The sequence below is a fragment of the Mus musculus genome, chromosome 16 (assembly GCF_000001635.26).
Source record: "Mus musculus strain C57BL/6J chromosome 16, GRCm38.p6 C57BL/6J".
Taxonomy (NCBI): domain Eukaryota; kingdom Metazoa; phylum Chordata; class Mammalia; order Rodentia; family Muridae; genus Mus; species Mus musculus.
Genome location: NC_000082.6, coordinates 60,393,734 through 60,411,829, shown reverse-complemented (window position 1 = coordinate 60,411,829; position 18,096 = coordinate 60,393,734). Strand labels below are relative to the sequence as shown.

General features: G+C 37.6%; 1 protein-coding gene and 1 pseudogene across 3 annotated transcripts in view; both read left to right on the top strand.

Moving 5' to 3' along the window:
• The window catches only part of Epha6 (Eph receptor A6), a 969,479-nt gene that overhangs the window by 199,082 nt on the left and 752,301 nt on the right, over positions 1–18,096 (top strand). The window contains exon 4 of one of the 3 annotated variants that reach the window (XM_011245826.3): positions 9,393–14,005. The exons of the other annotated variants lie outside the window; for them this stretch is intronic. Coding sequence (XP_011244128.1) covers positions 9,393–9,427 — 35 coding nt within the window. The 3' untranslated portion in view covers positions 9,428–14,005. Of the gene's footprint in view, positions 1–9,392; positions 14,006–18,096 lie in introns of those variants that run through there. 3 annotated transcript variants of the gene reach the window in all.
• Gm4660 (predicted gene 4660) lies at positions 13,489–14,005 on the top strand (annotated as a pseudogene).

Sequence of the window (18,096 nt, the reverse complement as noted above, 5' to 3'; positions counted from 1 at the left end):
TTTACAGTATTAAAAAAAGGAACAATATACAAAATGATATAGTCGGGCAAATTATAAAAAGTACTCTAGGAAAAATATTTTTAAAGCATATTATTGACTCCTATGAAATAACATTTCTTATTAGCACTAGACTAGAGAAAAAAATCAGTTAAATTTCATGAAGTAATTAAACTGTGGTAAAATAGAGGTCACTAATTAATGGTGGCAAATATATGGCTATTTCATAAACTAGTTTTCACTTTGTTGGGATTTAGGTTGGGGGGGGGCACTAATGATTTGGATGTAGGGATATGACTGTCACAGCTTAGTAAGCCCCAGAACAGCCACTTCCATTATTGAAAACATCTCACTTTCAGAATGTAGGAAATTAGCATCTCTTGCACTTCAGTATGGGAATCAGGAGAGTCCTGCAGAGGATTCAGTGGTGCGCTAAATTGACGCCTAAGGGAGAAGACAGTGGAAACAGACTGACTTCTCTCGTACCAATTACTGTTCTCATGGAGGTTTACCACTATGCAGATTTGCTAGTTTTTAAAATTGTAATAACAGGTAAAAATGTGATTGAAATATTAAAGACTGAATTTAACCCCCTCCAAGTTTTAGTAGATGTTTTTTCATTAAGATGTCATTATCTGTCTTAAATATGGCTTATAATGAAAGATCCTCAGTTATTTCTTAGTGTAACTGCCAGAAAGTTGGAGGACTGTAGCCCCTGTCCAGCTGCAGAGATTTGACGGAACACACTAAAGTCTAATGTGTCATATACCATGTGTTTGATAGTTGTCTGTGAGACCATGGGGACTCCATATCTAAAATATTTATTTACTGGTATTTCACAGATACTTTTCTGACCTTATGGACATATTAAAGGTATTCTGAGATTACAAATAAATGGTCAAACAAATTGTATTGGTTAGATACTAATATGTATTCATTTTATTCTTCATAGAAGCAAACATTGAAGTATTTTTCTATAATTATTACTATTTACCACATACGGTAAGTATTGCTATTTACAACTATTACACAGCCAATACTCAAACATTTGTATTAAGGAATATAATGTCTAAAGCACTCAGAGGAATCTGCGTTATCTATTGCTGTAATCTGAGAATAAAATGCTGTATTAGAAAAAAGTGAAGGATTGAGTGTGTATGCAATGCATTTTTCTACATGTTTCCATGAATATGTGTGTGTTAATTTAATTGCAGAATATTAATATGATATTGTGCCTCTAAAATGGAGACCTTTTACAAGAACTCTGTGGGGTCAGCAAATTCTCTCATACTGTAATAACTTCACCCTAAGCCAGGCAGACATTAATCATATATTAACTAAAAATTGGTAAATATGTTATATTCAATGAATAAAAGGATATGCAGAAATATATGGTAAATTTCATATTATCATATTATCTTATACTTAAAACAGACTTTAAAGTGAACTACAGACTCAACCTGAAGTTCATTGCTGTTTTTGGTACTTTCAGAGTAGAATGACTGTTCAGATTTGAGAATAATGTGTTTATTTAGATATAATATCAGATTAGCATATATTTCTTTCATATCTATTATATTCTATGAACTATGAATTATACCAATTATTATGGTGGCTTACAGACAATACAACCGGCTCTATCACAGAAATAAGTGTGTAGTGATTTTCTTAAAAAGAATTATATATATATATATGTATATATATATAGACACACATATATACACACACTTATATGTATATCCTGATTATCATGTTATAATTAGATATTCATCAAAATCATTCTCAGATTTTTGAAAAGTCTTTTCACAAGGATATTTCTAAAATAAATTATATTCCTAATTCATTGGACAGTAGGGAACGCTTTTGAACAAAATAATATAAAATAAACTTCATAACAACTTATGTGTATTTATGAAAATGGTATTTTAAATGTATTGTTAAATTTTAAATCAAACATTCCTGCCAACCCATTTTTACTTTTCTCGCTTTCCATCCATTTCCTCTCCCAATCCTTTGTCCTGTCTTTTTTTTATAAACTCACTTCCACACATGAACTTCTGATCTCTCTTAATTCTTTTCTTTTAAGAAACAAAAATTTCTTTTGATATGAAGACTTTTATGGTGGGACACATTTTATTTATGCTACCATTCACACCCTCCTTGCTTAAGCTTTTATGTAGAAATGTTACATTTGTCCATTTCTATATGGTCTACCTTTACTACAGCGATAGACAACTAATTCCTAAAGTCACCAATTCTAATTCATCATAGCTGTTGATTTACGACATTACTTAAAATTTAATCTAAAATGACTTTTAATAATTCACTGTAGGCCTTGCCTCATTCCCTAGAATTTCCAGTCTCTTCCACCCTTGGAGTTATGCCTTGCTTACCCAGTTAGTCCCCTCCCTTCCTATCTGCCTCCCGCCTCCCTGCCTGCTCAGATGCGTGTTTGCTTTTCTAACTCCATTATGGTCTAGAATGAGTTTGTAAATATATGATTGAAAGAAATAGAATAAATATTTGAAGAAGTCTTCCTAAAACATCAACAAGTGTTTGCATGTGGACATCAGCCTCCTTAGGAAGAAGCAGTTATTAGAGATTTATATGGTCACACAATTTGACCATATAATTAAAATGTGGGTAAAATTAAAAAGTCAATATATAATTTTATGCCTACAGATGGAGCATTGAACAAAATCTACGATTTGGAATTTCCATGTTCATATTACTTCAGAACTTTGATCAACAATATATACTAGAGTTTCTAAAGGAGAAACCAGTGCATTTTATAATGTGATGTGAGAACAATGATTACTTACTGTCTAGTGGCCATGAAATAATAGTCTTTCTGAAATAGCATATTAATTTTCTTGGGACTGATTTATTTTCCCAGATGGTCTGCAATTCAAAATTTGTCTTGCACTTCTTCATTAGGAGATCAAAGTATTCATTCAATTAAAATGATGCCATTATAACAATCTAATGAATTCTCTAATGGTAACTAAATTAAAATGAAGATTATTGACAGAAGCTATATACATTCGAGAAGGAAATAATTATGAAATCACTAATATGTTTGCCGATAAATATTGTTGACATTTTCATAGAGAAATACAAAATAAAAGTAAAAATATTTATCAAAGACACTATGGAGGACACTATCATCAACTGATGAAAGCTTACAAGGTATATTTCTTTATTAGGTATTTATTTCATTTACATTTCCAATGCTATCCCAAAAGTCCCTCACCTGCTCCCCCACCCACCCACTTCCACTTCTTGGACCTGGCGTTCCCCTATACTGAGGCAGATAAAGTTTACACGACCAATGGGCCTCTCTTTCCACTGATGGCTGACTAGGCCATCTTCTGATTCATATGCAGCTAGAGACACGAGCTCTGGGAGGGGGGTACTGGTTAGTTCTTATTGTTGTTCCACCTATAGGGTTGCAAATCCCTTTAGCTCCTTGGTTACTTTCTCTAGTTCCTCCATTGGGAGCCCTGTGACCCATCCAATAGCTGACTGTGAGCATCCACTTCTGTGTTTGCTAGCCCCCTGCATAGCCTCACAAGAGACAGCTATATCAGGGTCCTTTCAGCAAACTCTTGCTAGTGTATACAATGGTGTCAGCGTTTGGAGGCTGATTATGGGATGGATCCCTGGATATGGCAGTCTCTAGATGGTCCATCCATTTGTCTCAGCTCCAAACTTTGTCTCTGTAACTCCTTCCATGGGTGTTTTGTTCCCAATTCTAAGAAGGGGCAAAGTGTCCACACTTTGGTCTTCGTTCTTCTTGAGTTTTATGTGTTTAGCAAATTGTATCTTATATCTTGGGTATTCTTTTTTAAATGTCTACCTTTGCTTTACTTTCTCTATTTTTAATTAATCATTCCATTAGTTTAAATCTCAAATGATATCCCTCTTTCTGGTTATTCCATCAACCAATTCCCCATCTCATGATATACCACTTCTTGGTTACCCTACCTCCAATACCCTATCCCACATCTTCCCTCCCACCTCCCCTTTGCCTGTATGAGCGTGCTCTCCCACCCACCCCCAATTCTCCAGCCCCACTGCTCCAGCACCCTCCTATGTGGCATCAAACATTACCCGGACCAAGGCCCTCCCCTCCTGTTGCTGTCAGGCAAGGCCTTCTTCTGCTACATTTGAATCTGGAGCCACCGATTCCTCCTGTTACACTTCTTGGTTGGTGGTCTAAACTTTGGGAGAACTGGGTGGTCAGGGCAGACTATGTTGTTATTCCAATGTGGTTGCAATCCCTCTCTGCTTCCTCCAATCCTTCTGCCAGCTCTTCCACCAGGTTCCTTGAGCTCAATTTGATGGTTGGCTCCAAGCATCAACATCTGCATTGGTCAGTTGCTGGCCAGACCTCCCCAGTAACTGCCACGCTTGGTTCCTTTCCACAAACATCTCTTAACCACGGCAACGATTTAGGTTTGGTGTCTGCAGACATGCTGGATCCCCAGGTGGCCCTTCCTTCAGTCTCTGTTCCACATTATTGTCCCTTTTCTTCCTTTGGACAGAAACATTTTTGGGTTAAAAAACTTTGAGATAGATGGGTGCTCCCATCCCTTGGGTCATGCCTATCTGCTGGAAGTGGTCTCCACAGGTTCTGTATCACCCTTCTCTGTGTGTTATAGTTAAAGTCATTCCCATTGGGTCCTGGGAGCCTCATGTTTCCCTGGTGTCCCTGGGTTCTTCCACTGGCTATCCCCAATTCTTCATCCACCCTGCTACCTATTTTTATTCAATTTCCTGACCCTCTGTACCTCTCTTACATCTCCTCCAGTTCTTGATACTGCCACCCTTATTTCCTCCCCCTCCTTACACTGTTATTAGAACAGGAGAGAATATATATGGCATTGAAAAAAAAAAAGGTAAAAGCTAACAACATGAAATGACATTTCTTTTTTGATCTCTATTTAGTGTATAAAAGCAGCAGTGGACATTTTGCCTAGAAATATTCTTTCATTTCTTCTCTTAATTTTCCAAATGTAATTTGATTATAGCTAATTTCCTTTGTAATAAAGGAAACCCATCATTGTCTATATGCTAAGATAACATAGGTTTAAAATTAAAACATGTCAGAAGCAAATCTAGGTACCACCGATTTTAATTTTTTTAAAAAAAAGTAGCTGTATGTGATTAGTTAAATTAAAATATGCTGTGTTTGTTAACATGAAGACAATTAAAAAGATATAAGTTAAAATGTACAGAACAGAGAACACTTTGGAAAGGTGAAATCCTGCTGAAAGATATGTTTATGTCCCTACGTCCAAAAGACATGGCTTTCTAGAGCCTGTAATTATCACAGTGCTTTCAATTAGAAAAGGATTTTTCCTGTGTGAAATAATAATAATAATAATAAAAGTCAACCCACCCATAGATTTGTTGAAAGGGAAATCTGAAGATTAAGGGAAAATTCTAAGGAAATATAACCAGTTTAAGATTGTTCTCAGATATGGTTTACTCTTTCCACTGTCTTTGTTGTATGCTTCAACCTTTAGCTATATTGTAGATTATTTGCTTTTCCATTATTATTTTTCTTGAAGAAAATTCAACAACTTCATTAATTTTCAAAGTTCCAAAAAATATCAGAAGTGATGAATGAATTATAAATGAGGAATAGACACCAGACTAAAGCAGTGGATGAGAGGTTCGGTTATTGTAGAGTTTTAGCTCATGAAAATAAACACAATGAAATGACAGAAGGTGTCAGAGGGCCACCAGTTAGGAGAGGATAATATCATAGTAATGGATTGGAATGAAACTAAACTGTATGTTACAAGATCTTACAAAAGAATGCTCTGCATTATAAAAATCTACAAAATTATATGTTGATTATTATACTTTGTTGAATAATTAACCATTCTGATACACTCAGTTTATATTTCACATTTTTTATATTCTAATAGTCATCTTACATGGAATTTAAATTATACAAGCTTCACATTGTGATGGCTTCCTAAACATAATATGTACTGTAACAAAATCAACAATTATGAGCCTGATGAAATAAAACTGAAATGATTTAAAGTTGTTCCTTCAACTATTCAATCAAAATTAAAGTTCCTCTTTCAGAATGTTTAACCAAATCTATATTTTAACATCTTTATGTTGTTGAATTGTTTTCAGATCCCTTCTCATTTGAAGTGAGTTACTCCCGTTAGCTTTTCGTAATGACTTTTTTAATGAAGAAGTATCTTTCCTCAAAACCTGAGGTTTCTTCACAAAGATGAACTCTTTGCTTTACAATGATGACTGCACTGCTAATTTGAACTCTCCAGTTTCAGAAAAAAGTAAATAGGATATTAAAATTTTCTATTATGAAAATCATTTACATTATAAATAACATGTATGCTTTTAAATAAATTATGAGAAATCATGTAAAAACTGACAAAATTACAATGACTTTTATTTAAAACATTTCTATGCCACCGACAAAATTTATAACATAAAATGTTCTTTCAAGTGGCAATTTTATTAGTATTGACATGCACTGATTGCTGTATTTCTACAATCCCAATAAAGATAATGAAAATGTGATTCAACCCTAACCTGCAAATCGAGGCACAGCACAAGGCTGGATGGAGATTGCTAACAGGCTTTCTAAGGAAGGAAAAGTATGGGTATGTGATAAATGAAAGTTATGACTCCCATTAATGCCTGTGCCTTCCTTGAGCATGGAGAAGCAGGCATGTCATGGTCCTTTGATAAAAATCATTTGTTTCCTAACATATTACCCTGTACACAAACATTTATATGTACACATATGACTTACACATTCTAAAATAGAAAAATACAAACCTTTGTTGGCTGATACTGAGAAATTGTTATTACCCAACAGACCAAGGCTGTGGTCATCGTGGTGCTCTGTTGGACTTCTATGTCTTGGAGCTGATCTTTCCTTCAGGTAGACATAGCTGCCTCGCCAGACTCCCTTGAGACTGTTGGTTCCTTCCCTCTTCAACTATTCTTCATTTTAACAATGAACAAACCATTATTACCTGGAAAATATAGGTGTGGGTTATATTCGGGATAAGATGAAAGTTGAAGAATTGATGACTGATGTAGTGGTGATTTTAAGAAACCTTTGAGATGTGTCCTCTCTATGCTTTCAGCTTTCTAGAGTCTTCTCTCTAAGTTGAAGTCAGGGCTTTGAATCTTGTGTCATACATATTCCCGTGGCTTCCATCAGATGGCTGGGTTGGGTCCCAGAGCCCTAGCACCTTGGAGACTGCTCTGAGTGTCTTTGTCCAAGGTTCTGGTATAATTTCTTAAAGAGCTCAGAATAGGAAGTTAATCTGTACTTTCTTATTAGTTTTGACTAATTCTGTCTCCATCACAGTGCTAGAAGTTAGAAACCCACTACCTAGCTCATACAGAGGCCTTCAATTGTTACAAAAGAAAGCTAATCTGTGTTTTTTTTCTTGAACAAAACTGATGTAACCCAGGTAATCATTCGACACTCAGTAGAGGTGCATTTGTGAAAGCCATGCTGCTCAAGCCTCCTATTGAGTACAAATGCCTTACAATACAAGGAAAGGATAGGAGGGGAACAGCAACCCTGAGGTTTGACAGGAGCTACTTTTTACAGTAACATGGATCAGATTTTAAGTTCTTAGAGACCAAATACTCCAAAGCACATGCCACAACCAGAATTCCAGAAACCAAGGTTGACAACTTTCAGAACACATGGAAAAGACTACAGCTCTAAAACACAGCTACAAACAGTTCTACAGCAGTCTTCAGTCCAAACCAGACTGCACAACAAAGCCTGCCATGCTATAGACTTTACCTAAGAGCCATAAAGTCAAACTTATAACCAATAACATCTTTTCTTTCTCAGTAGCAATGTTCTACATTTGTTTCTTTTAGTGTGGCTATGACAAATTATGTGATAAAAGCAAATTAAAGGACAGACTATTTCAAGTCACACTTGAAGAAGACAATCCATCAGTAAAAAAAAATCATGGCCTCAGCTACTCCAGGTCACTGTATAAAAAAACCCAGGAAAGAGAGGGAGGAGAAAGAGGGAGGTTAACAAACAGTGTACTCTCACCTATTCTGATCATGACCACAGCACAGCCTATGAAGCAGTTTTATTTATATGTAGAATAGATTGTATCCATTCACCTTTTTAAACCCAATTCAAAGTTTTCTTCACACGCCCAGAGGTTTGTCTCCCAGATGTCTCTAGAGCCTGGTAAACACCACAGTCACTATACCCATTAGATATGAAAACATTTTATGTAACCATGGCCAGCATAGAAAAAAATTTACTAAAGCTAGGACATGTATATAAACATCTAAAATGGTTTTAGATTGTTCTTACATCTGTTAAGCATGAGCAAAATGTTCAAACATACAGGGTGAAGGAAAAAAAGGCATTAATAATTGATGCTAATCTGTGGGTTCCTTTTAAATGTTAACTTGCCCAGATTAAAAAAAGAGAGAGAAAAAGAAAAGGAAAAAGAAAAGAAAAGAAAAAAGAAAAGCTCCAACCTAAGGCAGTAAACTACACCCACAAAAACATAGGAAATAAATTATCTCACACCAGAAAAATTTAAAGAGAAACATACACACACACACACACACACACACACACATACATACACGCACACACACACACACACACACACACACACACACACACACACACACACACACACACAAATCTCCTGGAGGGTAGTAGCCACAGTTAGGGAATTGTCTACATCAAATTGGTCTGTAAGCATGTCTGTCAGGGGTTGTCTTGATTTTTGGTTTATGTGGGAAGACACAATCCACTGTGAGTTGTACCATTCCTTAGGCAGGAAGTCCTTAACTATATTAGTGAAGAAACATATCATTATGAGCAAACTAGTAAGCAGAGAACACATGTCCAATATTTGTTGTCTTATTGACTGTTGGTATGATATGACTAATTTTCCCAGTTTATTTTCCCCTAACAAAGGATTGTGGCCTAGCCTTTTAAGTCTCATCCTATATGTAGATTTTAGTGGGGATGCTTCATCATAGCAATAGAAATCAAACCAGAATAGTTATTAACAATTACTGAAAGCTAGTTATAGTACATACTAAGATATATACTATAGCACCTGCTAGTTACCTCAACACTAGGGAGGCACGAACAGGTGGATCACTAGGCCTCACTGCAGCCTGCCAAATTAAATTGGTGAACCCTATGGCCTAGTACGAGAGATCCTCAATTTAAAAAGAATAAAAACAGAAAAGTAATATAACCAACCTACCAAGATGTATTACAACAGTTGAATAATACCTGTGAACACATGGTTGATTTCTGGTCTACATAAACAGTTGTGTGACTTACTGTGGATATAAACTAACAAATAACCTATTCATTCCAGAAGGCACAGTGATGACTGACCAACAAAATGATTAGACCTAAGTCTTTGTGAACAAGTCAATTCATTTGGATTGCTTACAAGAATATGGAGAAGACATTATTTACAGCAGCTTGGATAATTCAAAGGTTGTTTCATCTTGAAAGACCTACTCTACCATAGATGACAACACATGAAGGTTGTGTGACTAGATTCCTGTCATGATCTTTGGGCAGGTGATTTGCTTGAAGACTATCTTCTTTCTCAAAGTTATACTGCATAGCACCTTGGGAAGAATCTATGTGAATATCTTAAGTTTCAGAAGCTTTCTAAATCTGTTGGTGTATTTCCTGAGCCTTACATACCTCTTCTTCCTTCCAGAAATGGATGTTTTCATCAAGAGGAATTTGGTGCATGCATGCACGCGCATGTGTTCATGTGTGCACTATAGATGATAGATAGATAGGTAGGTAGGTAGGTAGGTAGATAGATAGATAGATAGATAGATAGATAGATAGATGATACATAGATAGATAGACAGATGATAGATAGATGATAGAGAACTAATACAACCAATAATAAGAAAGATGAAGTAAAAATGTTACTCTTTAGACTCATGCAGTATGAGATTTGTTCACACAAAGGTCATTATTAATAGAATTAGATACATACTAGTTCAATAGACCTACTTATAGCCTGCCTGTGTTTAAAAGTTATTGTGCTTACTGTCTTGGCTTGTTTTACTGTCAAATTGGTAGCCTACATTCATCTGAGAAGAAAGCCTCAAATGATAAATAGCCTAGATCAAACTGGCCTGCAGTCTTATCTGTGGGCATTTGTCTTAATTGTTAATTGATGTAGACAGGGGCCCATCCCACTATGTGTGGTATCTTCTCTAGGTAGGGTACCTTGAACTGAATAAGAAAATGAGCCAAGTAAAATGATCTATAAGTTAACTAGAAAACAAAAAACAAAAAATAACTAAAACAAAAAATTCCCCAGTTTCTTTCATACATTTTTACTGTTATGTTAGATTCTTGATTCTTGATTGGATATTAATGTTGTGTCCAATGGTATGTAGGCCTGCCTTCAAGTTCCTGTGTTGGCCCTCTCTCTTCAATGATAGACTGTGACCTTAGTTTTAAATAAAATACCCACTCTCATTTGATTTGGGTCCAAATATTTTATTACTTCAAAAAAATGAAACTAAAACACTTGACCTATGAATATCTGATAAAAAAATTAAGAAATGCAATTAAGGAGTGCCCCTCCTGCTCTACATCTTTCACAACATACATTATCACTTGAGATTTCCTCCTAGCCATTCTGATGGTTGTAATATGAAATCTCAGAGTGGTTTTGACTTATATTTCCCTGATGACTATAGATATAGAGCAATTCTTTAAGTGTTTCTGTCATTAAATATTCCAATGTTGAGAAGTCTCTGTTTAGCACTGTACCAATGTTTTTAATTAATTAATTTATTTTTTTACACACAGTATTTTATTCCCCTCCCCCGTCCACCCTCCAACTGTTTCACATCCCATACCTCCTCCCTAGCCCCCTGATCTCTAAACATCCTGGGGCCTCCAATCTCTTGAGAGTTAGGTGCATCATCTTTGAATGAACACAGACCTGTTGGTTCTCTACTGTTTGTGTGTTGGAGGCCTCATATCAGCTGGTATATGCTGCCGGTTTGGTGATGCAGTGTTTGAGAGATCTCAGGGGTCAAGAGTTATTGAGACTGCTGGTCTTCCTACAGGGTCCCCTTCTCCTCAGCTTCTTTCAGCTTTTCCCTAATTCAACCACAGGGAGCAGACGCTTCTGTGCATTGGTTGGATGCAAATATCTGCATCTAACTCTTTCAGCTGCTTGTTGGGTCTTCCGGAGTACTTTCATGCTAGGTCCCTTTTTGTGAGCATTCCACAGCCTCAGTAATAGTGTCAGGCCTTGGGACCTCCCCTTGAGCTGGATCCTACTTTGGGCCTGTCACTGGACCTTCTTTCTTCAGGCTCCTCTCCATTTCCACCCCTGTAATTCTTTCAGACAGTCAAGAGTTGTGACTGTGGGATGGCCCTCCTTCTCCCTCATTTGATGCCCTGTCTTCCTGCTGGAGGTATGCTCTATAAGTTCCCTCTTCCTAATGTTAGGCATTTCATCTAAGGTCCCTCCATATGAGTCCTGAGAGTCTCTCACCTCCAAGGTCTCTGGTGATTCTGGGCGCCCCCCACCCCCACCTCCAAAGGTTGCCTGTTTCCATTCCTTCTGCTGGCCCTCAGGGCTTCATTGCTTTTCCCTCATCCAATTCCAGATCAGGTTACCCTCTCTCCCCCCACTTCCCTCCCCCAATGTCCACTTTCCCTCCCAGGTGCCTCCCTACCTCCCCACTTGTGATTGCTTTCTTCTCCCTCCCAAGTGGGACTGAGGCATCCTTATTTGAGCCCTTCAGGTTGTTGACTTTTTGAGTTCTGTGGACTGTATCTTGTGTATTCTGTACTTTTTGAGGGGCTAATATTAACTTATTAGTGAGTACATACCATGTGTGTCCTTTTGGGTCTGAGTTACTTCACTCAGGATATCTTCTAGTTCCACCCATTTGCCTGAAAAACTCAGGATGGCTTTGTTCTTAATAACTAAGTAGTATTCCATTGTGTAAACGAACCACATTTTCTGTATCCATTCTTCTGTCGTGGGACATCTAGGTTGTTTCCAGCTTCTGGCTATCACAAGTAAGGCCACTATGAGCATAGTGGAACATGTGCCCCTGTGGCATGGAGGGGCATCTTTTGCGTATATTCCCAAGAGTGGTATAGCTGGGTCTTCAGATAGATCTGTTTTCAATTTTCTGAGGAACCTCTAGATTGATTTCCAGAGTGGTTGTACCAGTTTGCAATCCTACCAGCAATGGAGGAGTGTTCCTCTTTATCTACATCCTCTCCAACATGTGTTGTCACCTGAAGTTTTGATCTTAGCCATTCTGACTGGTGTAAGGTGGAATCCCAGGGTCATTTTGATTTGCATTTGTCTGATCACTAAGGACTTTGAACATTTCTTTAGGTGCCTCTCAACCATCTGTTGGGTTATTTGTAATGTTGGTGTTGAATTTCTTGAGTTCTTTATATATTTTGGATTATAGCGCTCTGAAAGATGTTGGGTTGGTGAGAATCTGTTCCCATTCTTTAGGCTGCTGTTTGATTCCAAGCAGCATAGGGTATGGAGCCTGAAGTGGATACCTCCTGTAGCCAGGCAAGGCTTTCAGTGGAGGGAGGGAGACACCAACATACCCAAAAAGCCTTTGCCTAAATTTCCCTTGCCTACAAGATGTGCAGTGACAAAGGTAGAGGAATTATTGAGAGAATGGACAACCAATGCCTCGCCCAAATTAAGATCCACATCATGAGAGACCCAACCCCTGACTATATTAATAATGCTCTGTTATACTTTCTGACAGAAGCCTAGCACAACTGTCATTTGCAAGGCTTCATCCAGCAGCTGATAAAATCAGATACAGAAACCTGCACCCAAAAATTAGGCAGAGCTCAGGGAGTCTTGTGGAAGAGTCAGCGGAATGATTAAAGGAGCTGGAAGGTTCAAAGGTACCACAAGAAAACCTACAGAACCAACTAATTTGAGCCTATGGGAGCTCGCAAAGACTGAGCCACCACCCAAAAAGCATGCATGGACTGGACTTAGCCCCCCTATACATATGCAGTAGATAGACATCTTGTTCTTCATGTGGGTCCCCCAACAATTTGAACAGAGCTGTCTCTTACTCATACTCTGTTTCCTGCCTTTTGATCCCTTTCCCCTAGATGGACTGCCTTGTCTGCTCAAAGTTGGAGAGAATGCAGTTAATCCTCTTAATGCTTGATATGTTATGGCAGGTTGGTACTCAAGATCAGATGCTCACCTTGAAGGGGAGGGGAAATGGGAAAAGAGAGTGAGAGGGTGGGACTTGGAGTAGAGGAGGTAGGCAAATTGCATTCAAGATGCAAAATGAATAAAGAAGTAAATTAATGAAAAATGCAGTCATGAAATGATCTTAAGTTTGTCCCTTATGTACATTAAGCATAATCCCCATCCATTTGTCCTTTAATCATTGTCAATAAAAGCTTCTGAATAAAGCTGGGAGATTGAAAAATGCAGACCACCAAGACACTACTCATTTCTCCAGTTCTGATTCGCTCCTCTATCCGGGGTCTAATCAGGCCTGTGTCTGCCTCCCTCCTGAGTAGACCAGAGGCCCCATCTAAACAGGCTTCCTTCAGAAGCTCCTCTCTCCAGGTGGCCAGATGGGAATCGCAGACCAGTGTCATTTCCTGGGACATAGACACAGCAGCCAAGTTTATTGGTGCTGGGTCCGCCACAGTTGGTGTTGGGCCTGGCATTGGCACAGTGTTTGGTAGCTAGATAATTGGCTATGCTAGGAACCTATCTCTCAAGCAGCAGCTCTTCTCTTATGCCATTCTGGGATTTGCCCTGTCTGAGGCCATGGGACTCTTCTGTTTGATGATCGCCTTCCTTATCCTCTTCGCCATGTGAGGCTCCATGGGGTCACTCAGCAACCTCTGCTGCTTTGACTCCATGCCAGTCCTGGTGCTGGAATGTACTGAGCTTTACCATTAAACAACAACAACGTTTCTCAAAAAAAAAAAAAAAAAAAAAAAAGCTTCTGACTATACATTTATGAATTACTCTTATGATCATTATCTTACACTCCATGCAGAATAAGCACACTGGGAAGTGGCCCTTCTGTGCCATCAATTTACCTGAAGGTTATATAGATCACACCTTCCAGACATATTCCCAGACTACTTCCTCTTCTTCAGAATCATTAACCTTGCAGATAACACTCAGTTTGTATAATGTATCATTTCCACACCTGTACTCCACAGATCACTCACCAGGAACATTTGGTAATACCATTAATTAGCTTTAAATAAAATTTTAATTCACATCTTTCTAACCCTCACCATCTACATGATCTAGCCCTTGTTGGCTCCTGCAATTTCCCTGCTTTCTAAATCTCCCTTACTTCCTATGACTACACTCACATTGCTTTTACTCTGATTTTCAAACTTTACAAGATTCTTTCTTAAGTCCTTTACCTGTGTTACTTTCTCTGACTTAATTATAATACTGTCTAACCCTACATAATAGTTCATTAAGGCTGCCATTAAAAAAAAATTATCCTTCCGGAGCTGAGACAGAAGGAAGGACCATGAAGAGACTGCCCCACCTGGGGACCCATGCCATAATCAGCCACCAAACGCAGACACAGTTGCATATGCCAGCAAGATTTTGCTGACATGACCCAGATACAGCTGTCTCTCATGAGGCTATGCCAGTGTCTGGCAAATACAGAAGTGGGTGCTCACAGTCATCTATTGGATGGAACACAGGGCCCCCAATGGCGGAGCTAGAGAAGTCACCCAAGGAGCTGAAGTGATTTGCAACCCTATAGGAGGAACAGCAATATGAACTAACCAGTAACCCCTGACCTTGTGTCTCTAGCTGCATATGTAGCAGAAGATGGCCTAGTTGACAAACATTGGGAAGAGAGGCCCCTAGGTCTTGCAAACTTTATATACCCCAGTACAGGGGAATGCCAGGGCCAGGAAGTGGGAGTGCATGGGTTGGAGAGCAGGGCACTGGGAGAGAATAGGGGGCTTTTGGGATAGCATTTGAATTGTAAATGAAGAAAATATCTAATAAAAATTGTCTGAATAAAAAAATAATAATCCTACAAAATGAACATTGAACATGAATCTACTTCCTCAAGGTTCTGTGGGATGGGAGTTTAAGATCAATCTAACAATGGGCTTAGTTCCTGATGAGGATTCATCTTGTTTTGTCAATGGCTTTCTTCTAGAAGTTGTCACACAATATTTTCTTTGTGTACACTCAGTCACAATTGTAATGGCTTTGTTTCTTTCTGTAAGACTATCAGTATTTCCTGACTGTCATGCTCTATTCTTATTACCTCATTTAACCCTAAAGCCCTCCTTAAAGCTTCTAAATACATTCACATGATGGATTAGAATTTCAACCTATGTTTTTCTACGCTCAGTGTCAGTGTGTTAACATCTTCCTTACTTCCTTGCCACCCTGACTCATGGACTCGTAGACTTTCATTATTCAGGTTAATTTTACCAGCATTTGTTTCAGACTCTTCGTTATGTACACTCTATTCCAAGAGTAGCATAATTATACAGGAGCAAGAACATTCCTAGCTTTGTTTATTCACTATTAAGCTCATTATGCATAGAATTTTGCTTGGCATATGTGAGGTACTTAGAGCATATCTGTGAGTGAATGTTTTTTCTTCAATTGACTGGGTATAATCATTTTTGGGTTTGGCATATAACATATCTAGACTTTTCATTTCATTTTTAATAAAATGTCTAAATAGGTTGTATAACACAGCAAACTATATAACACAAACTGGGTTTAAAATTCTGTCTCTTGTATGCCGAGACCCCACTCATTCACACCTCAGGAATTCCATTTAAAACACCAAACCCTTGAGGGAAGATACATGAGTTGTGTGATTCATGTGGTATCCAGAATAACATAAAAGTGTTTTTCCATGTACACCACCAAATGGAATAACTAATTTTTAAAGGAGTTATAATATATCACTATTTTAGTAAATCATTTTAGGTTTTTTTTGTTTTTTTTTTTTTTTTTTTTTAGTCAATGCCTCTAGCTATGTTATAATGAAATTTCCAAGTTCCTTTTCTTACCAGGTGGCATCTTCTTGACTTTTTCTTGGATATATGCCAGAACTTTTATAGCTGCTTGGGTTATTAGTTTATTCTTTCCCTCATTTATTTGAAAATGTCAATCATAAATTTTATCCAAACCATTTTCTACATTTACCATCTGTGATGACAGCGCTCATAGCATTGGAAGTATTAAGGTGTGGGTGGACTTCCAGATATTTCTCACTCCCACGTCTAGAAGCCAGCTCCATCTGGCAAGGGCATGACGTGACTAGAGTATCAAATAACTTCTGACCTGACTCAGTGAGGCTGTGGAATTTTTTGTTGCTGATTTCTGTTTCTCCTGTGACACTCATTTCAAAATGTCACTGTTACTTTGGCCTGGCAGTGCCCATGTTTCCTATGTAGTGTGAAACAATTCCTTGGGGAGTAAGAGGTAACCCAGCTCATGGATCACTAGGAAAAAAGATCAAGCAAAATTCAGCTTCACATATCCCATGACTTATTCATTAAAGCCCACTGAAGGCTGCCACGAGGGTACCTCTTCCTTGTGTATAAGCAAGTCACTATAGGCTCGAAGCCTTTTTCAAATCCATCCACCTAGAGAGTAGTTCACAACTTTGCTTTATCCAATCATAGCAAGATAGTACACACTTCTCTATTTTTGTTTTTGAACATTGCTGTAACGCCAATGGCTTCCAATATTACTGTGAAAGAAAATAGAACTGGCTTATCAAATTGGAGGGAACATGATATTTGTTAGCTTTTCAGTGCTGTGCAAACATATGAGAGGTAATAATCCACTAAGAATGAGAGATTTAACTATCAATTTCAGAGGTTTCTGGACCTTACTGCTCAAGGCACAATGCAGCAGTAGTACTTCCAACTCATAATAGTCAAGAAGCAGAGAGGAAGGGAGATGGGGAGGGAGGGAGGGAGGGAGAGAGGGAGAGAGGGAGGGAGGGAGGGAGAGAGAGAGAGAGAGAGAGAGAGAGAGAGAGAGAGAGAGAGAGAGAGAGAGAGAATGAGAATAGGCTCAGGACCCCCAGCCCCAGCAGCTCCTTATGAGGCATACCTGCAATAGCTAGACTTTCTACCTTGCTTCCAAAAATTATGATTGCAACACACACAGGTGATCGAACCTTTAACCCATAAGCCTTTGCTAGAATGTTGGGGTTTAAATAATAAGAGTTTTGGTTTTTTTTATAGAGCTCCAAATGTATGAGAAATTTCTTGAGCAGACCTCACTTCACCCAAAGGGCATGCCTTCCATGCTTAAACAAGTAGGTTCAAAGGGTCTCTGAGCATGATTCATCATTTCCTGTGAAAATTTGTGATACAACTGTGTAAATGTATATAATGATTAACTTTCATCTTCATTGACAATGCTAGACTATGAATAAAAATCTCATCTGACAGTCATTTCTATGAGCATTTGCAGTATATGTTAATTATAGTATATATCTCACTGTATGTATTTTATATTAAATCATTTTCTATTTTTTCTATTTTTATTTCACTAGTAATTAGTCATTCCTATGCTTAAGCATTTTGAGACAAAATTATGTCAAAGAGATTAACAAATATTCTTTTAAAACTTTTGGCAGTTTATATATTGAATGCTTTAAATATTCTGGATTTTTGTCTTGTCTTTACACCTATTTTCCAATAAATAATTTCCTCTATATAAGAACTTTTACGACTCTGAATTCTATTAATATTGCTAGTAATCCATTCTCTTTCTATGTTTCTAATTTTCCTTTTCTAATATGTTCTGCATATTCTAATTTTACTATGATGTATTCACTTGGTAAAAGGTTGGATATAGCAAAGGTTAGTAAGACTGAAATCTATTGTCAAAAAATACATTTCTAAAATTTATATTATACAAACTTAAGAAGTAAATCCTTGGGATTATTTTTACCACCTTTATGGTGTTCCTTTTAAAGCTAATTTCCATTTATGCCCATTTATATATATAAAAAATTCAAGTAAGAAAATAT